We start from the raw sequence: 26,626 nt of genomic DNA, 5'->3' as shown, positions 1-26,626 counted from the left end.
GAAGGCCCCAGCGCGGGCGGGAGCGCGAGAAGCGCAGGCGTAGAAGGCCCCAGCGCGGGCGGGAGCGCGACAAGCGCAGGCGTAGAAGGCCCCAGCGTGTGCAAGAAGCGTGAGCAAGGGCCTCAGTGTGGGCGCGGGAAGCACGGGACACAGGCCCCGGTTGGGGGCGAGGGTGCGGGAAGCGTGAGGCACAGGCCCCAGTGGGGCACTGTCTATGGGTGAGAGGCCCCGGGAGGGGGCGAGGATGGTGAGCAAGACCCCGGGAGGGGGCACGGATAGGGCGTAGAGTCCCGGCATCGTAAGGCGGGCACCATGCCACAGTGGGCAGGAAGGCAGCCTCCCATTAATAATATAAGATCAAAGACGTGGCGGGCGAGATAGAGGGTGCATTCAAGACCCAAGTTGGCACGGGTAGGTAGGGCACTGGGGGAGGTCACGGCACCCCTGGAGGCCATCCTGCCACAGTGCTTCAGTGTGGGGGCTGCCTGCTGGCTAGACCCTCACTGGAGCACACTCATGCCCCAGCCAGCCCCTCTGCAGCATGCTGAGCTGAGTTGAAGCAACTCTGGTCTGGCAAGCTAACCCCATGGACCTCCTGCCATCTGGGATTGCTCCAACCCAGCTCAGTGTTTTGGGGTCCTGGGCACATGTTCAAATGGCATGCACAGAAGCAGTAAACTCTAGTGCAATAAGCATTAATTGCACATGCAGACACACCCAAGAAACAAAGTTTTTAGAACATAACAGTTAAGAAAAAATTCTTTAAAATTCTGGATTAAATGAAATCACCCGAGGAAAAAAAATATGCTTATGCTTTCATGTTTTATAAAATTCAAGTACATTTTAAAATAAAAATGGCATGTCAAATTGAAAAATTGAAACATTCGATTAAGAAAATGTCTCCATGAAAAACTTTCTTTTTGTTTTTAATTCCTTAGAGTAACAGTAAGATTTATAGCATTTACCAAAATTATTTGATCAAACCCAAACTGCATTTTTCATTGAAAAAATTAGCTGAAAATTTCCCACCACACCAATTATCAGCTAATTTACTAAATGAAGGACTATAGAGAAGTTTGGTAGTATTGTAGGCAAATAATTATTCTCTACTTAAGGTTAAAATAAATTAAGAAATCCTTTATAAAAAACCTTCTTTAAATTCAAAACCAGAAGGGAAAGTAACAAAAAGTTTCCTTTTTTACTTTTAGACTGAAAAGTAGTGAAACATACCAATTAGAAAGATGGCATTTGACAGGGATACATTGAATTGCTGTTCCATAAACTTTGGCTCATAAGTTCCCAAAGCAACCATAAAATTGTACTGAAAAATAGTGAGGAGCAAGAACACCAGGAAGGTTGGGTTGCCCAGCAGTTTCTTCAAAGTTGGTAGGAAATCTGTAGGGGAAAAAACGGTTTATGTCAGATCTCTCGCTAAACATGATGTACACATAAGGAAAACTGGGTATGTCTACATGTTCATTAATGTGCCCCAGTTACTGCAGTATATACAGTAACTAGGGCACATTAATGAACATGTAACTTGCACTACTGTGTAGCATCACCAGTGGGGGTGAGGGGGGATGTTGATGCTTACTGCGCAGTAGCCAAATAACACTGAGCAGTAACATATTAGCATGGTTTTTGAATGGCACACTAATTCACAGTGTTATTAGGCTACTGCATAGTTAGTGTCTTGTATACATGTGCCCACTGTGTCTGTATTGAATATATAAACCCGATTAAACTAATGATCATATTGCGAGGTCACTTTTTTCTCACTTTTACACTGAAGACTATCAAAAGGCATTTTTAATAAAGAACTTCCCACTTTTACTTTTCCATGCTTGATTTAGGGTAAGTGTTTAAAAATTATATATCAATGTGACAATACTATATCACATTGATAAAAGGATTAAGAATATTATAACTGAAAGAAATTGGAACGGAAATGTTTTATTCTACTTTTTCCATTTCCATTCTAGCCTCAGTTTTTCATTTTCCATTCTAACCTCAGTTGGCCTCATTACTATTTAGGGAGCATGCACCTTGTTGTAGGTTATTGCTGAGAGATTTAAAAACACAATTGAAAGTACTGGGACCTGAACAGTTTCAACCTGTGTACTTAATGACACTTTTGTGCTCTTGAAAATTTCCTTCTTAAAGTTTGTGATGCCTGTTAAATTAGTGGAGCATAATTTTATTGACTTTAGTTAAATGCAGCCAACAGAAAAGTTGACCTTTGTTTTATTTTTTTACCTTGGGATAAAAATACCAAGTATTCTCCTCCCTCCCTGCCCCCAAGTTCCCCTCACCCACAAAACATAAGAAAGACAGATCTCAAATATATTTACTAGGGCTGTGCAAACCAGCACCATTTCATTTCGACTTCTGTTTCACCACCAAGTTTCAAGGAGATAGGTGCAGAGGTTTCTGGGAAACTGCACCTCAAACTGTTCAAAGCAAAACTCCTGACACATGCTAGCAGCGTCAGCCTCCTCTCATCCAGTGCACAGATCCGGGTGCCTGCACCCCTGGGAGGGCTGTGGGGCCATGCCAGACTCCTCCTGCGGGGTCTGGGCCCCCTGATCTGCATGCCAGATTTCAGGAGGCTGCCACTGCTGCCTGGGACCAGCACTGGCAGGAAGATTGATGCTACTGCCAATCCCAGGTGACAGTGGCAGACTCCTGTCATCTGGTACACAGATCCAGGGGCTTGCACCACCAGGAGGAGTCCAGCACAGCCCGGCAGCCTTCCTAGGGATGCAGGCCCCCAGATCTGCACATCAGATGCAAAGACACTGCCTCTGCCACCTGGGACTGGCACTGAAGCCAAGTAAGCCTGGCTTCAAAACACAAAGCATTTCAAAACTTTCAAAATGTTTTGAGTGCCCTTGTTTCATTTTGAAGCTGTCTCAAAGCCTTTTGTTTCATTTAGATTTTGCTGTTTCATGCTCAAAACATGTCGAAACAGCTTCGAAACAAAACACCTGGTGAAATTTCACACAGCCCTAATATTTACAATATCATTCTCAAGAGCAGAGAACCATTTTAAAGAAGTAAGAAACTGAATACAGATAGTATGGAGAATGGGCACATGCTGTAATATTTTGCCTTTCTTTATTAGATTTTTACAAGGGTTGCCATGTTCCTCTCACATTCCTATTTATTCCAGTCTGTGAATCTATTGTAAGTCACCAAATCACCACCCGTAAGTGGCTACTAACCACCTAATCAGCTAAGGAATTAAGTATCACCAGTCTGAAACATGCTTACCCCAGACATGTATTGAAGGTACTCTCTGGTGAATCAGAGCTATGAAACCTTTATAACTCCGAACTTTCTGCCCTCCTTTTAAAAGTTTGATTATGTGAATTCTATAAAAGGCCTAAATCAGATTTACAGTCTAACTGCTAGCTGAAAAGCAGGCAAGGCTAGAATGCAAATCCAAGCATTTTAACTGTGGCATACTCTGTGTGTGTGTGTGTGTGCGCGCGCGCGCGCGTTTGGAAATGTTTGCCTTCAGACAGGGGTAAATTGTTAAATCGGCTCAAATCTGTGTGAAACTGTAATTAGAGGTGCTCAGAAATAAAATTTCTACTTCTGGGGAAATTAAAACATTCCAAATTTATTTTCTTCAGAATGAAAATTAAATTGTGAAGTTTATCATAAGTTGAAAATTCTGAAGGGTTTGATTATTAAAACAAGAAAATCCTGCTATTGAAAATCCTGTTTTTTAATCATAATCATCTATTATATATGACATATATATATATTTAATCATCTATTATATATGACAACAAAACATAATGTAAAACCTAAGATTAAAGGGTTGGAAATAAACATTTCAACTTTACTGAAAACAATTTTTTTTAATTATTATTCCCCTCCCCCCCCAAATTAAAATAAAATAGAAAATTTCCCACTAACAAATGAACAAATTTCCATTGGAAAAAGCTAATTTGTAACATTTTTTTTATTACTTTTATATATAGGAGTTGAATAGAGAGAATACAAACAATAATATTCCCTCAGCTAATGGAGAGTTTCTTTGTCCTCATGTGGTAAAGAACTAAAATTATCATAAATTTTACTTTCATGAGCCAAAGATTTTGGCCTATACATTCTTCAGGCTGAATGCAGATAGTGCACCTGGCAAAATGATGTCTTTGTCTAGTCAGCTGTGAATTGCTACAGTTGGTATCAACATAACAACTATTCCAACACAAATCGGTTACAGATGATATCTAATTCCTTATTTCAAATGCCCGTGAATCCCAGGTGTTAAAAAAAATTGTATTCTTAACTATAACTGTCAGAATACCCTGCCTAGATTGTGTGAGTTCTACTATTTCCAGCTGGTTGGAATGCCAGGCTTGTGCAAGGAAGAGTTAACTTATTGTGGCTCTAACAATACAGACTCTATTACTATTGTAGCAGAAGAATTTTTCTTTTTAGCTAATTTTATAAGGGGTCTGTCAATAAAACATATCTATTTGTTCTATTCCTGATGACTGCCCTGAAGACAAGGTGGCCATGATGAACTCAACAGCTTTTTAACTATGTTGTTTAATCTGCAGGTGCTTGCATAGTGAACAAGTCCATCACCCCCCCATTGCAAATGGAAACAAGGTATGGGCACAAGTAAGGTAAAGCATTAGGGACTGTAAAACCTATGTATCTAAGACCTCTAATGTCTCCACCCTCTTACAGGTGACCAGATTAAAAAAGGGTAGAGTCTGAGCAGAGGAAAAACATTTTTGAGGAAGCATATCATGGGGCTAATTCTGACTTTGTTTAAAGCATCAGTAACTCCACCAAAGTCAATGCAACTTGGCAGCATAATAAGGTGCTATCAACTGAGAACTAGAATGGACACTTTCAGAGCTAAAAGTAACACCCTGATCTAATAATCCTCAGGGGCCACATCTACATGAGATGCTGACTGCACAGTAATCCAAGACTAATATGCAGTAGCACTGCATGGCAGAAACAATGCTACTAGGCAGTAATCTTGGGCTACTGTGCAATCAGTAGCACAAAAAAGCCATTCGTTGGCACTACTGTGCAATAACACAGGTTACAGAGCTGTCATTTAATACTTGTTTATACACATCCTAAATGACTGCACAATAGTGACTGGACAGTCAGCATTTCATACAGATTTAACCAAGTAGTAGAAGTCATAACTTCTCTGTGGATCACCAGGAAAAGGAACATGAAGTACAATCTCTCTAGTGGATATCACTGTCCTACATAGGAAGACTACTATTTACCATTTCCACTGCAGCCCAGTGGAAATTGCAGGGGCTGTACAAACAGAATCAATACATGAATGTATACGACAAGAAATATACTGTCACCTTTTACTGCCTTTGAGAACTTTAACTTTGGTTGAATTTGGGGCTCTACTGCAGAGTAATCAACTTGAGCAGTTACAGATGATATATTCAGCTCTTTTGTATTTCTTTTTTCTTCTTCTTTTGGTAAGGAATAAGGTAAGAACCAGAAAGGCAATGAAGATAGGAAGTTGGCTATTCCACATATTAAGAATCCAATCCACCAGGCACCAACCCAACGAGTATCCTTAGGATTTATGGTTAGGCTATCTTTAAAAAAAAAAAAGAGAGAGAGGCGGAAAGAGAGAAAGATCACACAATGGATTTTATTCTCTTAGTTCATTGAAATATATTATATATTTTGGTAAACAAAGTAATTACAATTTATTTTAATGAATATTTATAGCCAACATTTAAACATTTACAATTAATAGAACCATATTCCATAGGAGACTTAAGTCAATGGAGGAACACACTGTGCATCCAAGAATTAGAAATTCCTGTCTTTCTGTTCAAGGACCAATATACCCCTCTGCATTTTTTTACAACTTTTCCTTTCTGTTGTCTGCCATTGCAGCATTTTCCTATGGGGGCAGGAGACAGCAAAAAGGAAAAAGGGGGAAAAAAACAAAACAGTCTCTCTTAAGGCTAGGTACAAAAGTTACACATAAACTGGTTTAAGTGACTGGAAACCTGTAACAGAACAGAAGTTCAGTGCACATGAATCACCTTCAAAATGGCTGAAACCAGTTTAACATAAACCTGATTGGATGTAGTATCAGATCTAAGTGATTTAGATTAAACCAGTTTAAGGAACTTCTGTTCCAGATCCCTTCCTGTCTTAAGTTAACTTATCATCCCCTTGCATGCCAGAATGCTTTGCAGCCCTAGGCTGTGTTGTCTGCTCCCATGAAACAGGGATGCACTCCCACCCCAAGCTGTCACAGAGCTGAGGCACTAAAGCCTCTTCTCCCTAGCCTGCTTTGTGCCTGAGCCTGTCAGCCCAGCAGGAGGTAGGGGTGGGGTAGGGGAAGGGACCCCCAGCCACCCTAGCCCCACTCTGTACAGGAAGAGGAGGAAAACCCTTCTGGTGGGGGCTTTCTGCTCCCCCCATTGCAGACTAGTGAGCTGGGCTGGGATTAACTCAGGACCACCCTCCCCCTCAGCCTCCTAGAGAAGGGGGGAATGCACCCCTCCCTGCTCCCACCTGGCACTCACTACCCCAGATCTTCCAGGTGGGGGGGTTAGCCTCCCACTAAGGAGCTCCCCCCCTCCAGATTGGAGCTTCACTGGGATTGGTTCAGCCCTGCCCTCTTCTCAGCTGTCCACCTCCAGAAAGCAGGAGGATAGAAACCAGGGTGGAAATGCACTCCCCTGTCTTCCCAGAACAGGAGGAAAGCACCCACCAGGGGAGCTTTTCACCCCCCTGCAGCTCAAGCTGGGCTGGAATCACCCCAGCCCTGTCAGTTCCCCAGCCACCCACCTCCAAGCAGATGGCTGAGGAGGGAGTGGGGCTGGGGCAATCCCAAGCTGCAGGGAGGTGAAAAGCCCTCTGGTGGGTGCTTTCCCAACTGCATGGAGCAGACCTCAGCTTGAGGGGCTGGTGGGGGGGTATGTTCCCCACCCTCACACACATCTCAAGAGGCAGAAGGCTAGCTGGGGAGGAGGTAGGTCTGGGGTGATCCTAGCCCAGCTCAAGCTGTGGAGAAGTTAAAAGTCCCCCAGCGCTTTTCCTCTGTGCCAAGCAAAGCCCAGCTGGGGTGCTGGTACTGGTGCCGGGGGAGTGCATTCCCAGCCCTACACCTTCCCTCCCAGCCTCTCAGATGTGGAAGACTGGGGAAGGGGCAGGGCTGAGATGATCCCAGCCTGGATTCGAGCTGCTGGGAGTGGAGCAGAAGAAAAGACCCCCAATGGGGGCTTCACCCCACAGGCCCTACCTGCCAATCATACCTGGGCTGCCACTGAACTGGGTTCAGCAGCCTTGGGCACCTTGGTCATGTGGGTTGGTGCACTTGAGCTTGTGTTCTGGGCCAGTGCTGTGTTTTCCCTGTCTTGGCGACCCGAATACTGAACATCAGTTCAGTTTGTTATTGATTCAATCTACACAGCTTTGAAAACACTGTGAAGAATGAATCAATTTTGTGTCAGGTTTTTTAAACCTTCGTACTTAGCTCTAATGGAGCTCAAAGCTCGCCTCAAAATTTGAAATGAGTCATGAGATTTGGGCAATAAAATATCCATCTTTGTCCATTTCTCCATGACCTGGAGAACCACCAAAGTTTTGGAAGGTACTACATGTTTGTTTAATACAGTTCCACCACTTCTCGCTCTCTTCATTTCTAGAGGTTTCTAGCTTATAAATAACTCTAACAGCAATAATATTTGTTACTGAAACAGTAACAGCTTTTGAAAAGCACCCTTTTTAGAATAGCTATGTGAAAACAGTTTATGAATACATATTGAATAGCTGAGTCACTTATCAACTAATGCCTCATTCCTGTTTCTTACCCAGATCCACAATTCCAATGTCAACCCACAGGCTGGCACAGAAAGCTCCAAGCAGATAGCCAAGGGTAGGTCCAACCATTCCAGTTGTTCTTACCATGCCTGTAACAGGAGAAAAATATGACAATGTAGTAACTTTTACACTGCATGTGGAAAAGCATAACAATTATTCTGCAAATAACACCCATGCCTATAACATGCCCATATCCATGTCAGACGTATACATTTTAGAAATTCTGCTTAAAAAATTAAAGCCAGATCCTGCTTTCTGCAATGTAATAGCAGACTTTTCCACTCCTGTGGAGCCCCACTGAAGTTGATATGGCTTCGTATGAACGTACACGTAATATACCTGGCAGGATCAGGGGCTATGATATAATACAGGAAAAGAGGAGTGTGTGTGACAGTGATTTTAAAATAAAACATGTTTGCTTTTTTCAGCTGTACACAGTTGTATTGTTCAGCTAACAATATAACTAATAAGTGTATAGTTTTCTACACATTGCACGGGCCACGATTACATTTACAAGAGGTAGCATGAAGTTAATGTAACCATTGGATACACAACTTTCCCTATACTGTATATTCATGCCATAAATTTAAATAAGAGTACCTTGTTTGTGCTTATGTCCTTTCATAATTCAGAGCACACTATGGATATAGGTGTTATATAAGTAAAGAGATACAGATTTAGAAAAGGAGAATAGATCTCAGTGACTACCTATAATAGGCAGAATTAAGATACCTGTATTTGAGTGTAGGTCATCATAAATGCAAGGGAATATGAGAAAAAGAAAAACCAGCAGCTAATGCAGCTGCTGCAAAAGTCAGCTAGTAGAGAAACAAGAAGGCAAGGGATTAAGTTATGACTCTGAAGTCAGTAGGAATTGTGCTATTGACTTCACTAAGTCAAATTTCTCCCCAGGTCTCTGCTCACAAACTAAACAGCCAACAGAGGCCATGGACAAATGTTACATTTGTAGTGCTCCAAATGCCTTCAAAGTGCCACACAGTTCAAGCAGACATTTGCCCCTGTATTGATACAAAAACAGCAGAAGCACCACAAAAAAGTACCTGAATGAAAGAGGAACTTCTCTGGGCTACATTTTATAACACTATATGCAATATTTATGCAATGCACTGCTCACCACAATCCCCCAGTGCTCTCCTGTGTGTGTGTGTGTGTGTGCGTGTGTGTGCACGCGCGCACGCGTATCTGCCAGTGCTGGGCCTGCAGCAGGATGAAGAGGTTCTTTGGGGGCAGCAGGGAGCTGCATGGGCTGCAAGGCTGGAGGGGGTAGAGAGCATCAGCAGGGCTAGTGGAGGGGAGGGCATGGGGTTGTGGGTCAGGGTATCAGCAAGGAGCTGCGGTTTGGGAGTGAGGGGCACCAGCATGGTCTTGGGGGTGGGATACTGTGGGTTGGGAGTGAGGGGCAGGGGCAGGGCATGGGCATATCACTGCCACCCACCCCCCACAATCATATACCCCTTTCCTCCCACAGGTGTCCTCTTTTCGGAAATACAGTAACCCTAAGGTTAGTCCATGAGTAGAAGAGGGACAGAGGAGGATGAAATGCAAGAAGCAGCAGATGGCCAAGCAGCAAGGTTTAGTACAAGCCTGAAAGGCCCACACAGCATCTTGCTGAAATATTTTTAACTGAAATATAATGCAATATGGTTTTACTGATTAGTTAAAAATATTTCAAAGGCAATTCCTACAGCCTCTGTAAGGTTTCCCCTTCTCTTTATGCTGATCTTTAGTTGCAAGGAATCGAATGGGGATAAAACTCTATAAAGTTTGTGAGTGATTTGGGTTTCAAAAACCCATTGTGAGACTACCTGCCCAGATCATTCAGCTGCAGGGGCAACACGTAGGGGGTGCACACAGGTGCACGTGCACCCCCGAGTGTGGCAGTGCACCCCCTGTAAAAAGGTGCTGCTGACATCGCTGGTGGCATCTGCTGGTGGTCCACGGTTCCCACAGGCCACTGCCAATGCTGCCACTGGCATCTGCACGTGGTCAGTGACGCTTGGTCAGTGCTCACCACCACACCCCTCCCCACCACCGACAGCACCAGCGGTGGCTATGGGAGCTCCCCCGCTTACTGCCACCATGCTTCTGCCACTCCCACCACTCCTGCCATGCTCCCGCCGCCACTGTGCCCCTCCAACCACAGGGGGCATGCACCGCTTATGTTCAGCTACATTGAAACTTATACCCTGAAGTAATTTCTTTATTTTATTATCAATGCGACAAAGAATCTCTGACCAAATGAATATAAAAGGCTGTCTGACCAGGCACACTTGGCATTATCATCCCTTTGCTTTACATCAGAAAATGTGGAGATATTGTTTCAAGGTGTCTGGCTAAACTGACAAGTGCACAGTTTTATGCATTTAATACAGTGATTGTTCAGCTAATGATCAAAAGTGTCCATCGTGAAACAGTATGCTCTCACAGGGGTGGATCCAATATTTGGCAAAGGGAAAGTGCAGGAGCAGCCACCTGTGCTTCAGAGGTGGCTGCACCCTTGCTCTCCACTCCCTCCTCCCAGCAACCCACCGATGCAAACAGACTACACCACAGGAGCCTCTGGGGACTTTTTTACAGTCCTACAAACACATGTGAATTCCTCACTTCTTGTCAGTGCTCAAATGCACATCCCTTTCCCCTCCTTTCTCCCCCTCACCCACCAGCCTGCTGCTACTGCTTCCCTCACTGTCCCAAGGATGGCACAAATTTCAAAGCCACTCCTACCCTCTCCAGCTCAGCTACATTGTGGCTGAGTAGCTTTGAAGCTTCCTCCACCCCCAGGACAGTAAGAAAAGCAACAGCTGCAGATATGGAAATGGGAGAAGGGAGAGAGAGGGGAGAGGGCATGCCTTTGAGCACAAAGGGGAAGTGGGGAAGATTCTTACCTGATTGGGAATTTTAAAAATTCCCAAGAGGCTCCTTCAGTGTGGTCCAGTTCAAAAGGGGGTGAGGTGCAGGCACACCACTGCACTCCCTTGGATCTACCCAATTCCATGCTGCTGTCACCAAGTAGAATTTGGTGTAGTTCATTGAAAAACCAGGCCCTTTGCATTTAATCCTGTCCCCAGGGAAGTTGATCACAAAAATCCCATCAACTTCAAATAGGCCAGGATCTCATTCTCTATGTAATTATTTATGTCAGCTTTTACTCAACTTCAATAAGAAAGGTTTCACCCAAAGATATAAGATCTCTTAATAATCTTCTAAAAATGCAATAGGTAATAAACAGAATATCTATATATTAACTATCTAATGTGTAATATAAACATTAGGGCTGTGTGAAGCTTTGGTCACTGATTTGATTTGGTGGAGATTCAGCCCAATTCAGTGGCCAAATCCAAATCGAATCAGGAGACCCTTTAATGTTTCTGAATTGAATCGGAACCCTCTGAATTGATTCAGAGAGATTCAGAAAGATTTGATAATTTGGACATAGACACAGCTTTAAATGTTTTTTCTACATACCTCGAGGTATGAGGCGCAGCTTGTGACTGCTGCGATGGTGGGGCAGATGGAGCATCCCACAGGAATATGCTCCCCCCCCCCCACCCCAGCTGTGTGCTCAGCAGCGAAACTGGAAGTACTTCTGGTCCATATCCTGGTCCACTGCTGAGCGTGTGGGTGTCCCATCCTCCCCACCCCAGCACCCTCCCAGTGCAGCTGGCCAGCTGAGCAGGGGTTAAGGATCAAGCCCTGCCAGCTGGTCAGGTGACAGGAAAGAGAAGGCCAGAACCATCTAAACCTCAAGTGGACAAAGCCAGAGAGGCAGCAGAAAGAGAGACTCCTGACGATTATGGAGCAGCTGCAGCAGCCTCCTTGGGAAGAATATGCCATGCTGTGAGACAGAAGCATAATCATATGTAAGTGGGCACTTTGTCTCTCTTTTTTTTTTTCATTATATGGGCATAGGGGGCCCATGGTTTACATTTAATGTTGAAATGCTGGTGGTTTGGGGCTAAGGCTGTAGGGGAGAAGGAGGCCTCATTAGTGCCAAGGGGTGCCATGATAGAGGGCTCAAGAAGCCCTGCTGCACTAGGGGTACAGCACTAGGGTCATGAGCCCAAAGTCACTTGAAGGGAAGATAGGAGCCTAGTGGGTGGACTTACATGAAAGGCTCTAACTACAGAAAAGGGCAAAGCCAGAGAGGGCTGGCACAGCCTGGCACCACAGGGGCACAGTGTAGACGGACCAGTAGACCTGGTGTTGTGGAGAGCATGGAATGGAGGGCCTTGAGCCTGAATGAGTTAGAGAGCTAGAGCCTCAGAGTCAAGCCCTGCTTAGTGGGTTTTGACTGACAGGCCTAGCTAGAGAGAGAGGAGGTAAGCCCACAGCAGCTGAGACCCCAACATAAAGAGAAATTTGTAAAACATCTGTGAGGCACGGGGCATGTCAAAGGGAGGTAGGAGCATGCATTTTGCCATTAAGGCAACAGCTCATTATCCTACAGGTGGTGAGCCTGTAGCCTGTCTGGGAACCTGTAGGTCAGCCTCCCTCTTTTATTTTTTAGAACCAAGTAAGATCAAGTCATGGCAGGAAAGTAAAAGGAGGCGGGTGGGGGAGAGCTGATCCCCAGAGAAGGAAAATTCAGCAAGACTTGATGGGGACACACACACCGGCCTATACATAAAAAAAAAAAAAAAAAAAATGCAGCCAAAACGGCACCCTGTCACACCGATCCATATACCCTGAGTTGCACTGAACAGTATCTTGTTCCTCAAGAGTACCCATTGATGGCAATGTGACTTTTATGGAATAAGGTACTGCTCATAAAACATGAGGGTGTCATCACCAGTCAATCTGTTACTGCATAAAAGAAAGACTGTAATAAAACATAACATGACAGGCAAATGTATCTATTCTATGATGCCTACAAAAACCAATGTTTTTGTGCCTCTGACTGCTTTTGGTTACATTTAATAATAATTATCGCACTATCTTAAAGGAAAAGAGTGGGATAGGGGAAAAGGGGTGGGGGTGGGGGATTTGCTTCCTGTTTCTGTTGTATGCACGTATGATCTCTCACCATTCATTTTGTAGAGTGGGATACTCATCTTGTAGTTCTAAAGCCACCTGTAGCTTTTCATGGCCCACTTAGACCACTCACAGTTTCTGTACTTACAAGCAGCAAACTCATCCATGCTGAAAGAGCCATTGGGAATAAGGAACGCATGGAACATCTTTAGCATTCCTTGCTTATCTTCATAGTGTCAGTAATGCAGACTATAGCTGGTGGAATATATTTTATGCTTAAATTTTGGTACAGAAGTGCTAATGAAAAGAATTTGAGTGATTACCTATGTAAAATGCTGAGTTTTCTTCTTTGGCAAAATCATCAATATATGAAATCCCCAGTGGTATAACTGGTGCTTCCCCAATTCCACGTAATAGATTTCCCATGAGTACAAACATCCACAGATAGGAATTTGCTGTTTTCTTACATTCTGCGAGAAATCAACATATACATTTTTTTAAAACAGAGCTTTCAGAAACACCACTTTGCAATGCAAGTTGAAATAGTGCCCTTTAAACATCCATTATGGATTTCATTCCCATTTTTTTTTCCTTCCACCTCTTTTACTCCTTCTGGAAGTATAACCTTAGACTGAATGTAGAAAACCATCTCCTGAAGACTTTTTTTCTGGACAAAAATCATTAGTGTTCTGCTACAATATCACCCATTGTGATACCATAACAAGTGTCTTTATGCCTCAGTGAAATTCCCACAATAATTTTTGGGAAAGGGGAGCAACCTTGCAAGCAGGATGACCTAGTAAGGGACCTGATTGTGATTATTTGTGAAAGTAGTCAGACAGAAATCAAGGGCATTTGGACATATAATGAACATAAGGCATGATTCTTTACTTAATTGTGGCCATTGATACATGTTCTTTCCAAGTCAGTAGTAGAAACACAAAAAGTTGCATATGCAGGTAAACAATGGGAAACACTAATCTGGCTAACTTTTACACATACAACCAGATCTAATAAAGAACTTAGACACCTACAAATTCAGTGCTGCAATAGCTAGCTGTGGGCATCTGGACCTAAGAATAGAATCCCAAATGCAGAGTCAAACACTTATGCTCCTAGAGAAGTATGTGTGTATAGTTAGCCACCTAAAAGAGAGAATTGCCTAGAATTAATCAATAGGAGATGCAGAGCACAGAGGTCTGTGTCAGGTTTGCAAAGGAGGTGCATCCTAGGGCTGTGTGAAGCTTCAGTAGCCAATTTGATTTGGAGGAGATTCAGCCCAATTTGGCAGCTGAATCTCCAAATCCAAATCAAATCAGGAGACCCATTAAAAGGTCCAAATTGAATTGGAAGGCTCCGAATTGATTCAGAAAAGATTCGGCACCGATTCAGAGATTCAGCCATAGACTAGGCAGCAGTCCCCAAGGACGCTGGACAAAGCTGCCTCCAGCTGGTAAGTCTTTGTGGTGGGCAGAGGGTGTGAAGGAAGGGGTGTACTGGGGGCAGATCAATGCCCCCACAGAGTGGGAGGGATTGGGGCTCTGACAAGCTGCCCAGCCAGGGCAGTGCAGAACTCAGGGAGGGGGGCTCCCGCCACTGTGTGCTTCCATGTGCTGCCAGTCCAGGAGGGCATGGGAGCAGGCATGTGCCCCCAGATTTGTGTGGGCTGGGCTGGGCTATGCTCTGGGAGGCTAGCCCAGCTGCCCACCACCAGGCTGCACTCCACGGAGCAGGTCAAGCCAAGGCTGTGCTCTAGGTGGCTAGCCCCAGCCACAGCCTGGAGCGCAGCACTGGCTCCGCCTGCCCCACAGAGCACAGTGGAGAGGGGAGGTCTATGGGGGGGGACTGCAGCCACCCTAAAATTACCCATAGCCCCTGCTGCCAGCCCTGCCCTGCTGCTTGTCACCCAGCCGTGACAAGCAAAGCTGTGGCTTGTCCAGGAGGCACGAGGAAGCTGGAGCAGCTTCCACCACTGCACACCACTTGTCTGAGGCAGCACAGTGGCATTGTACCGCACCTCCCCACCCTGGATGGGTGAGCTGTGGGAGGGCATAGCCCCCACTCCCAGTGTCTTCCACCCAGAGTGAATTGTGCCTGCATCACACACCCCCACCTGCCGGCTCAGCTGGACAAGTGGTGGCAGGGCAGAGCCCCCACTCCCACTAGCTTTCACTGACTGTCCAGGGTGCAGCCCAGCCCAGCCCAGCCTGCACAGATCTGGGGGCACATACCTGCTCCCATGTCCTCCTGGACCAGCAGCACATGGCAGCGCACAGTGGTGGGAGCCCTCCTCCCCAAGTCCTGCACCCCCAAGCCCTGGCTGGGCAGCTTGTCCCAGCCCCAATCCTCCTTTGCTGTTGGGGCATTGATCTGCCCCCACCCACACCCCTTTGCTCCACCACAACAGATGTACCAGCTGGAGGTAGCTGTGCCCAGTGTCCTCAAGGACTGCTGCCTGTTTAGTCTATGGCCAAATCTCCTGAATCAGCACCAAATCTTCAAATCTGATTAGGCCAAATCAAATCAGGACAGTGACTCAAATCACTGAATCGAATCACCGTTCCTCCAAATTGGCTGAATCTAAATTGTATACTTGCTGCTTCGCAGAGGCCTAGTGCATTCACCCCTTCCCAGCCAGGGCCCAGTCTGATTGTCTGTATGACTGACTGTCTAAGGGCACAAAACAGATGTCACGCTTGTGCAGTAGTGTAACAAGCTAAGCTGTTGCCTAAGGTAAAACATGTGGAAGAGTGAGGTGGGGGGGAAATGCACAGATTCTGAGGATTGTGGAGGCATGAGGCATGAGTTCTGAGAGGGAGTAGGGATCAGGTTGCAGGTTCTGAAAGCAGGGGTGAAGGAGGCACAGGTCTGCGAGCAGGGGAAGGGGCACCACCCTTACACAGCTAGAAACTTCTAAACAGTCCCAACTGAATTGCTGTCATGTGCTCTGCCCACCTTCTTAAAGCAATAGTAGCTGGGAACTGTTTCAAAGTCCCTGGCATGGCAATACTGCAGGGGTGCAGACTCAATGGGTGCCCTCTTGCCCACCCCTAGTTATGTTACTGCCCTAGTGCTACCACAAAAATGTTTACAATGGCACAAGTGCATACAAACAGATGTCCTAGTGCCCAAAAATGTTGCTGTAACCAAAAGTAGTCACAATTAGCAACTCCTTAAGGCTAAGGACAGAAATTATACACAAACTGGTTTAAGTCATCAGAAGCCAGTTTAAACCTGTAACAGAACATAAGTTCAGTGCAAATAAACCAGTTTCAAAATGGCCAAAATGAGTTTAAGATAAACCTGGTTGAATGTAGTATCAGACTTAAGTAATTTGGGTCAAACCAGTTTATGGACCTTGTGTCCCAGACCCCTGGTTTATGTTAAATCAGATTTCCCCAGCATCACAGCATGCTTTTCAGCCTTGGGCTGGGCTGGGCTGTCTGCTCCAGATAACAGGGCTGGCCCCACCGCTCTCCTCCCTAACTAGAGGTCCGGCTGACTGAGAAGGAGGTGGAGACAGCAGGCACAGCAGCATCTGCTTGGCTTTCCCCTGCCCCACCCTGTCCCTGCTGCTCATTGCTCAAGAAGGAGGTGGGCATCCCCCCCTCCCTCCTTCCCCTCTCCCACAGCATGGACCCCAGCAATACTGATCCCAGCTGGCATCTGGTCATGGTCATGCTATCCCCATGCTAGCTTAAGCTAAGAGGTATCTATGTGTGCGTGTCTCCAATTTCACTGGAACAAAGGCAGACAGAACAGTGTCCACTTAGGCCTTTTTGGAATTAATCAGCAGGCCAGCTGGTAATGTCCCTCCATTCTTCCTTACAAATGCCTTAGAAAAAGATGTTTAAGAAGAGCTTGAACAAATCAGAGAGAAGTTGGTTTTCTTGATGATCTGATAAGCTCCCTGCTGGATGCTGGCTTGCTTCAAAGGCCGCAGTTTGACAATGTTCAAGAAGGGACAGAGAGAGATGTGAGAAATGACTTGGTTTGCAATGCATGGGACCTGTGAGTGCCCTCAGTTTGCTGCAGACAATATGAAGAAGCAGGGAGATGGATATTGAAAAGCTCAGTATCATCAATAAATGGATGCACTCCACACAAGCAGTCCTCCCTCCGCTCCCCTCCCACTGCCGCCTTTGCCTGAGAGTGCTAGCCAGGGGCTGGCAACACTCCTGCTTCTTGAATAACACACGGGAGGTGGGGGGAGAAATTCCTGGTGAAGGCTGCTTCCCTCTCCCCCTCCAGGCACACCCCAGCTGGGGACTTTGCAGGCAGGGTGGGGCATCCAGCTCAGCATGGTAGAAGGTAAGGGAGGGATCACTCTAGTGCCCCCCAGCTTCTATCCTGAGCCACTGCAGACATGTACCTTCATTTCCTGAATCAAAAGTGAACATCTATCCATTTGCAAATCAGTTCAATCTCTGTAGGTTAAACTAATCTGCAAAGACTGAATCAATTCAGACTTGGGCTTTTTGAATGTCTGTCCCTAGCCTAAATGCTTATTGTGTATGATAAGAATTCTCCTGCATGGGCATTCCTAGGGTGTGTTTACAGAGGCGCACTTGAGGAATCCCCTTGCAGAGGATTCCTGCAGCACATATCAGGCTGCCATACCCCAATTCAGGGCACTTGTCTGCAAGTGCAGGAACTATGCCCCCTACCCCCCATGGGGTATATCTCACTCCTGCACCCCAACTCAGGATATGTGGCTGCAGGTTGCCACACACCAACTTGGGGTGCACATGTGCAAGTGAGAGAACTCCTATAGTCATGGTACTTGGCACTATTGACCAACAGGACCCGGTCCCTGAAACTCTGGAAACAGCAGAGGCCTAAGCTTGTGGAACAATGGCATCAGTGACAATGTCTGTTTATAACCTAATGTAAAATACTCAGCCTTAGGAGCAGGAATAAGAACCTAAGGGCTCCTATACACATGCAGGGAGCCTGCTCTGACGCATTGTAATTCTAGCACATCAAAGCACTTGATTAATTGAGTTTGCTGGAGCATGGAAATTTAATGTGCTCCAGCATCCTCCAGCGTCACATGTATCAGCATCCCCATACTGAAAAATGGCAGTGGGGCACTTTAAACTAAAGCTTATTTGACGAACTTTAGTTCAAAGCACCCGGCCACCATTTTTCAGTGCAGGGATGCTGATACACATGATGCTCTTGGAACTTTTAATTAGCACAGTTCTCAGAGCTTTGCTAATTAAGATGCCCACACACACACACACACACACACACACACCATATAAACGCTATAAAACACCACTCTCCCAGTTGAATTCCATAACTGTGAGGCATGAACCATGATTCGGCCTTTCAAGGATCTTAGGCATTTTCTCACATTGTTTCTAAATGGAAATGGAGTTAGACAGTAGCTAAGCACCTGCTAGATACTCAGATTGGGGCACTTCTAGACATTTGCAGAAGGCATTACAGGTACGTATGGAACTTTGGATCCAAAAGGGAAGTGCCTAGTGCATTTAGTTGTCCCCGGAGTTAGGTGGCCACTAAGCAGAGGCTTTGGGGATTTGAATTTTTAATGTATGCACACGCCTAAAGTCCACCTATAGCCCAATTTAGACACCTAAATCTTTTTTTGGATTTGGCCTCTAACTCCATATTGTCTCTTCAAGCACCATATACATACATATTAGTGTTTCCATTATCTCCACGTGTGCATGCATTGAGGCTCCTTTAGTGATAAATAAAAATAGAAAATGAAGATAACTAAGAGAAATTTGAATTATAGAGCCTTTGCTTACCAGACTCTTTCAGCTCTTCAGCTGCTTCCATATCATCTGAAGCTGAAGGATGCAGAGATAATGTTGGGGAGCACGCTGAAAAACTTGTTGAGGAGTTGTTGACAGAAATGGATATTCTTTCATAATTATAACTGGAAAACAACTATGTAGATTATAGTTGAAATATAAAGACTTGTCCTCTACAAATACTGTATATGACCTTAGCATTCAGGAAATGTCTCTGTACATCAAGTCTCCCTTCCTATAGGTACTTGAACCACAATTTAGAGTTCACCCCAAAAAGACTAATTGATAGCTTCTGAAAGACCTCCAAAGGGGACTACAGTGCTGCCTTCACAGCTAGGGGCTGCCTACTCCCTAAGCCAGCCCTGGCCACATTAATTTTTAAAGGTAATTCTGACTATAAAATTCCAGTATTTTACTTGGATACACATTCAAATAGCTGGATGATTTGAACTAGTCTTCATTCAGAAGAGTAAAGGAGAGATGGTCTGCTGTTGATGGTGGTATGCAAGAGGGTCAATGGTTCACACATGGAAAGCACAGTTGTCCTTTACAGCATCTGTCGGTATACCTACATTGTAGTGACAGCCATGACTAACTTTGGTATGAATCATAGGCTAACCACAGCTGCCCAAGAACTCAGCATAGATTGCAAAATCTGTCTGAAAAGCAGTTGGCCTGAACTGAATTTGATGCTACAACAGCTAGAGTGCTGAGAAGCTGAGGACAGGCTTTCAGTAAATAAATCAGAGTCAATGAATAGCAAAATATCTGCCCTATAATGCTACTGATCCAATATTCAGAGGAAACTACAATTTGCAGTTCAGCTTAGTACAAATATGCTAAAAGGAATCCACTTTAATAATTCACATCCAAATGGTGCATAGTGTACCAATCAGCCATATTTACCGTCCCATTAGGAAATGAGGCATCACTGATAAAAATGTTCCAAGTGACATGATGAGACATCCAACAGCAATTACTTTTGGACGGTGAACTTTTGGTCCAAGATAACTCACCAGTATCATCACCATTAAGTTACCTGTGCCATTAGAAGATATGTAAGCAAAACTACAAAGGAATAACAGATTCAAAACATAATTATTGCTAGTAGTCCATATATTTCTACTGCCTCCATTACCAAGGCACATACTTGTATTTTGAGAAAGAGAAATGCACATACCTAGCTCAAAGCTACCTTCAATAATACCAAGAAGTGATGATGGGATTTCAAATCTCCTTTCAATTTGAGTTGATATACTTTTTACATAGCTTCCAGAAAGTCCTTTTGCAAAAAAGGAAAATGCTAGTGCCCCAAGAAATAGCTGAAGAAAAAGGGGGGAAAAGAGTTTATGAAAAACAATTTTTTTTTCTCAACACCTGAATGGTTTATTCATGTAATCTTGAGAGGCAATTCACAGATTGGATACTTTGTTCTCCCATAGTTGTTATGTAAAAAGCCTTTTTCAATAGTTTCCATTAAAGCAGAGATTGTATTTTATTATTGAGTTGACTTACAAAGACTCCTGCTTTGCTATAAAAATATTTGAATTTAATTTTGAGTATGTTCTATATTTTCATGTCCAATCTGAGAAGGGCTGTTGGACAGGTCACTGTCTACCAGCTTTATTTGTGTTTTAGCCATTTTCTTGCCTGAGAACTTTCATGCATAAAACTCATGATGATGACAATAACAACAATGATGTAGCTGTTTTTTTTTCATTATTGTTACTGCTACACCATTACCACAGTACATCCTGATCTGAAACACATTGAATATTCTCACTGATTTCATTAGGCTTGGGATCAAAATCCAAAGCTGTAATGTTTTCTTATCTCTCATGTATAGCATAAAGTAGTACCATATAAATTCACTGGATCTTTATAAAATATCAAATCATCATTTTCAATATTTTAAAGTTAGTATGTGATGAGTGATATCTTTTATACCTTTAACTTTGAAAAAGTAGGATGTATTCTTTTAGGAGGAAGTGGCCCAACACTTTTGTCTTGGGAAAGTGATTTGTCTTTGATTTGGTCAGGAATGATTCTTTTTTCCATGGTTGCTCCTCTAGAATGGAAACATATATGCCTTCCTGTCTGGAAAAAACATCAATGTGAGTTGTTGTTCTGTATGTAGCACTAAAGGTATGCATGGTATTTTACAAACTGGTGAAATGGAAAGACCCTGCCTTGAGATTTACAAATGAGAGGCCCTATTCTTATTCACAATTCAAGGATGTTACTGATGAACTGAGAAAGTTCAGAGGAGAGTCACCAAATTAATGTAAAGATAGAAAAACATGCCTAATAGATGCAGAATCTCACATTTTAATCTATATAGCTTATCAAACACAAGATAACTTGAAACCAGTCAATAAATATCTGTATGGGGAACAAAAAAAGTAAGTGACTTGTGGGCTAAATGTTTGCAAGATCAGAACCTAAAACAGACAGATAATTATTACTGACAAAAGAGGAGAGAGACAACACAATAGAAGGGATATGATAGGACAAAGAAAGGTGCCTTAGGAAAAAATATAAGCTAGAAGGAGAATGCTTCTCTTCAATAAGTACTTCTCATGAAACTACATCATGAGAAGGTAATACTTGTAGCACTGTTTTAATGATGTTGCAAAAGACTTTCTTAACTAGAATGCTCTAAGCGGCGTACAGACATTCATTTCTATCAGTAAGAATTTCTTACAGAAAAAATAGCCTGGAAGCTGGGGTGTACATTTGTTCCAGTCCCTTGTCTGGAGAGCTACACAGGTGAGCTCTCTAGTTAAGGTGTACTACAAGGCTATTCCCTGGGCCAACCCTGCCTTTAGGGAAGCCCATTAATTAACAGCCTGCCCTCTCTCCTGCTGGGGCACAATTTGAAGCCAGAAATGGAGTTTCCCTGACCTTGGGTCCTGGTTCCCCAGCTTTTAATAAACTACCTTTTGTGTCACCCAGCTGAATAGCACATGTGATATTTAAAGCCTGCAGGGCCTCAAACTGGGGCACAGACAGCTTCCCCAGTCCTGGCTCCTGGAGCTCTGTTATCCCTGCCCCCACTACCCAGGTGGGTAGCAGGGGCAGCATTTAAGTCTGTGGCCAGGGAACTGGGCTTGGGGACAGTCTCCCTGAGTCCAATTCCTGGCCCCTGGGGTTTTCCAATCCCCTATCCCACCCCCACTGCTCATCCGGGTCCAGGGGTGGCAATGTGAGGCCTGGCAACCTCCCCCTGCCTCCATCTCTTCTCCAAACCAGAGAATGTCCTGGGAAAGAGGCAAGGAGTAGTCACTGGGCTGGGAGGGCAGTGGGACAGAGCAGTGGGGTAAAGCCCCCTGTCCTTCCCTAAACCAGGCAATCCCCAAATTAGGGAAGAGTCATGGAGTAGCTGTTGCTGATCCCCTTCCTTTTCAGACCAGACCAGGAGACAGGCTTACAAGCATTCCCTTTTGTGAAAAAAACTCTTTTGCAAGAGAGATCTTCTTCGTTGAGACCTGGGGGTGTTTTTTCCTTAGGAGAAATTCAGTGAATGCTTGTAGACATCTCCTTTGTACCAGGAAAACAATAATTCTCCCAATAGAAATGTAACACTTACACGGGGCCTCAGAAAGAAGAGGTGGCCTTATCTAAACAGGCTTATGTTGACAAACCAACTCTAGAGAAACCAATGGATCCAAAAGAAGACATTGAAACCTTAGCAAATAAGAAAGTATGAGGGCTAAATTCTGTATGAGGGCATGACTTTCCTTGCATGAAGAGCAGGGAACTGAGACATTTAGTTTTAGCCAGGTGGGCATCATGGACTTTTCAGACATTGCTTTAGGATGAGTTGTATAAGAGATGAAAAGATAGGCATGTGCTTTTGTGGCTAGTGTTTTAGGAAAACACTGAAAATTGAGAATGATCACCCAACTCTTTAACCTATTCCTGTTTCACCTTCTTGTTCTGCTTTTCCAACCAGAGTCTGATAGCTGTCTAAGGTGACTTCCATTCCTTTTCTGAATGTTCCATAAATACTCAGAAAAGCCCAGAGTCACATTTTAGCTACACAGACTCCCAAGCTTAGATGTCCAGCCTTCTGAAAATGTTGTCTTAAGTGCTACTGAGTATATCAAACAAGTTAGAATTGCAGCTCAAATCTAATAGGCATTCGCTTGACCATTGACATATTGTGTGGTCAGACATGGCCCAGAATTGATAAGACATTGGCTGAAATAGTCTTCCAAAGTAAATACATTCCATATTTACTTATCTTCTGCTGCTGATTAACTTAGGCTTGCAAAATACCTGACCCAGTTAGGCACATAGTGTTTAACTTATTATGTGATTTTCTTCTCCCTATGCGTAAGAATTCACCTTTAAATGCTAACATTAAACACTATGCAGGCATTTCCTGCTGTTCCTGGAAATCAGTAAAATATTTAGTGACTGGTGTGTAATATTACTACTGACAAACTAAGCCCCTGTTTTAAGAGTAAAACAATGAAAATGCCACTAGCTCATGCTCGAATCAGTCTCTAGCAATAACTTAGTATGGTACGGTGAGGTAAAATACCCCACTGCAAGCAATATTTGTCCTTTTTTTTAAAATCTGATTTATCGCAGTTCTATTGTACTTTTTGTGAATTTAAATGCTCTCTCATAAGGTCAAGTAACAACTATACACAGGACCATGACCTACAGTGTTAAATCATTTTTTCTCCTGGAGCAGGTAAAAAACACATAAAAAGAGGGGTGGGAAATATAATAAATGCAAATGGAGTGAAACAGAGGAAGAAGAAAAAGAACTTACCTCTGCCACTTCTGCATCGGGCTGTTCTTCTCAGTGACCAATGGCTTTAGGCAAGGAGCCAAAGTAAGTTACACCCAGCAGGTTGACTTTTAAAAAAATTAGCAAATACATTACAAAATTTTTAAACCTTGGATTTCCTTTTTACAGTACTTTCCTCAAGCCAGTGAGGCAAAAGCTTTTTGGAAGAAAGGAGATATCTTCGTGTCATAAATCTGGCATTGTGCCAACAAGAACACAAGTAGTACCAGCCTCTCCAGGAAAAAAACAAACAAACAAAAGCCTTGTTTTCTTCATTCTCTTTTTAGAGTAAATGCTAAAGCTGGATTAAGGGCCCTTACAAAGTGAAAGTTCTGCTATGCAATAGCTGTTTGGTGGCCTGCGTGAAAATAGTTTGATGAGAGTCTCAGTTTCCTAGTGTCTGTATCACAAACACTGCAGCTTGTGTTAATGGAAATTCTGGAGGGACATCTCAGCAGAGAACTGAGGGCTGAATTCACTATAAAGAGTTGTATCTAGAGACCATGGCATACAGATCCTTTTAGTCACAACCATGATGCAAAGACCCAGCAAAGCTGCCTTGGTTAGAATGGAATACGCAGGACTCCTAATGCATTCAGGAAAAATGCACTATGTGTTTGGAGGCTGTTACAAGTCTGTGTAAATTAGAGCAGTTAAGAGGAGCCTGGTTCTTCCAGGAGCCAAACTAGAGATGTAGGAAGCATAAAAATGGTATACAGCTCCATTTATCCCCATGGAGATAGTGCTCTGGTAGCAGTGTCACCAAGCAAAAGGAATGCAGGTTGCATGGCTCTCATATTCATGAATACCCTGCAAATCTAACCAGTTTAAAATGTCAGCTGCCCAATCTAGGAGAGCTCATACATTGTTTTATCCACCTGTCACCGCTGTCTTCAAAGAAGCAGCTTGTGCAATAAAGCATTGTGATCTGAAAGTCAGTCCAGCCCTTATGGAAAGGCAATCAAGAAAATGCAACTGAAAGAAGAAAAGTAGTCTGCCAACTGTTGCCAGAGTCTGGAGAAAAAAAATATTTCATTTCTATTAAGAAATCATTATTCTTAAATGAGTTCCAAAGATAGTAAAAACTGTTTCCCTTTTCCATAACTTCTATATCTATTAAAGAAAAAATATCGTTCTACCTGTTGAATGTCTTCATATCAGCTATCAGTTCTTTGCAACAAGATCTGGATTTCTGAAACTAGGAAAACTCTAAAATGCTCTTGCTTATAAGTATAATCAAAACTACAGATTTTATATCAACAGATGAGAGGCTTGCTAGTGGTTCATTTGAGTCAGAGAAATACTGGACAGTTTACTATTTAATCCTGAAAACTAAATTAAGTTGTAAAAGAGTTTATAAGATTTGAGTGGGCGTTTTTATCAGAAGCTTAATAGTTAACTGCAGATAATCTATTCATTTATTATGTTCACAGCTTTGATGGAGTTTTATTTTTACAATCCATTACAGATTATAGTATGATGATTATAGTTCTATTTATTTATAATATTTGATTATTTGCTTTGCTTGATATTTTTTCTTGAATTTATCTTCACTGAGGTGATTTAGTTTATTGTGTGTTCTGTGATCCAATATTTGTTTTGTGTAACCAAATCAGACTGCAACTTATTTCTTCTATGCATAACCATATATACAGCAGCTGTAACTTGTATTTGTAAAGGCTCATTGAGTTTTTCTTTAATTGGTATTCTTTTAATATTATCTTTCATATCCTTCTGCAAAATTTATTTTTAACTGAGTCAAGAATGTGTACATTGAAATCTTTCACTCCTGAAAGTTCAGATTAAGGGTTATAAAACTGAGTTTGGCTTCCAAATAAAGTTATCTATTGTCTGTTCAGCTCATAAACTTGTTTAGCTAAAGTAAAGCTAGCTTTTCCTGGTTCTTAATGTTCTTACTAAAACATGCAAAGCAAAACCCCACTAAAATATTATTTAAAATATTAGGGATCTCTCCAGAGAAAAAGGTTAAATAAATTAAATCAGATAATGCTTTACTTCACTACATTTTTATTTATTAGATTTATCTGCTGTCCTTCCAAACAAAGTTACACATGTTGTGAACTACACTTGTGTTTAAGACTTATTTTAAGTATAAGGATATTACAAAGTACTTGGAAAAAATTAAATGAGCCTATGCAGTAGGCCTGTCTTAGTCATAATCCTCGTCTTACAGCTAGGTTCACAGCAGTGTTCCAAGGAAAAGGCCGGGTAGCACGGATCAGATTGTAGGGTCACTGCATATAAGGATATCCATGGAAAGTAGTAAGCGATCCAAAATAATTGGGCTTTTTTGTTTTTGCATGAATAGACTGTTAGAAGGTTTCACAATAATGATAAAGTAAATGCAGTCACTGCATTGTAGAATATGTGCAGCCATAACATTTAGATCGACCTAACTAGAAGGGCCGAGCGAAACAGCCGTGTTTTGTTTCCATTTCGGATTTGGCCATTTTGGAGGACAGTGATTCATTTAGATGTTTTGGATCACTGTCTTGTTTCATTTCAGCTGAATCTATTTCAGAGTTTCAGCACTGATTCAGAGATTCAGAGAAGCTCCCATGCTGCCCTGCCCAGCCCCAGTCCCACCCAGCCCCAGACCCAGCCTCCTGACACTTTAAAAGAAGGGCTGAGGGGCTGCACCAGACTATTCCCAAGGGGCACCTCTGAAACTTCTGAAGCATTTCTAAAATGTTTCGGATGGTTTTGTTTCATTTTGAAGATGTTTCGAAGCCTTCCATTTCATTTTGGATTCAGTGTTTCAGGCACCAAAACAGGCTGAAACACCTCCAAAGTGAAACAGCTGCCAACATTTCTTGCAGCCCTACTGGCATCGGGGGGTTTAAAGTGCCCCAAAATGTTGGGCCTGCCAGTGAGGTAAACTAACTTAAATTAGGAATGGGTTAGCCCAATCTGTTGAATGCCTGTAGGCGTTTGGTTTAGGAAAGCCCAGCTGCTCACCCCAGCCCAGCCCCAGGGCTGTGCTCTTCCTATTCCCATCTGCTACCCTGACTGGCCTATTTTTAGTCCCCTGACCACCCCCTGAGACAAATACCTCCCCCTCAGATCCTGCCCAGACCCTCCAACTACCTCTGAAGACCCACTGGCACCCACTCCTGATCCTACTTGCCCATCCCCCAACTCTGAGTTACTTTCATAGATTTCCCCATGC

The 26,626-nt window shown here is 43.4% G+C and overlaps 1 protein-coding gene across 3 annotated transcripts in view; it reads right to left on the bottom strand.

The window, feature by feature from the left end:
- The window catches only part of LOC109316410 (solute carrier organic anion transporter family member 1C1-like), a 69,994-nt gene extending 46,372 nt beyond the window's left edge, over positions 1-23,622 (bottom strand). Inside the window, exons 1-9 of one of the 3 annotated variants that reach the window (XM_019544467.1) lie at positions 23,419-23,622; positions 20,580-20,725; positions 19,813-19,954; positions 19,539-19,671; positions 18,627-18,757; positions 13,170-13,316; positions 7,845-7,943; positions 5,361-5,606; positions 1,231-1,395 (exon numbers count right to left, since the gene is read on the bottom strand). In XM_019544467.1, the coding sequence (XP_019400012.1) occupies positions 1,231-1,395; positions 5,361-5,606; positions 7,845-7,943; positions 13,170-13,316; positions 18,627-18,757; positions 19,539-19,671; positions 19,813-19,954; positions 20,580-20,690 (1,174 nt within the window). In that variant the 5' untranslated portion in view covers positions 20,691-20,725; positions 23,419-23,622. Of the gene's footprint in view, positions 1-1,230; positions 1,396-5,360; positions 5,607-7,844; positions 7,944-13,169; positions 13,317-18,626; positions 18,758-19,538; positions 19,672-19,812; positions 19,955-20,579; positions 20,730-23,418 lie in introns of all 3 variants that reach the window. The other 2 variants (XM_019544466.1, XM_019544465.1) reach the window with 2 other exon arrangements.
- Between the last annotated feature and the right edge of the window lie 3,004 nt (positions 23,623-26,626).

The sequence above is a fragment of the Crocodylus porosus genome, unplaced genomic scaffold (assembly GCF_001723895.1).
Source record: "Crocodylus porosus isolate Cpor-Errol unplaced genomic scaffold, CroPor_comp1, whole genome shotgun sequence".
Lineage (NCBI taxonomy): Eukaryota > Metazoa > Chordata > Crocodylia > Crocodylidae > Crocodylus > Crocodylus porosus.
Note: the sequence above shows the minus strand (reverse complement) of the source record. Positions and strands in the feature narration are given on the sequence as shown.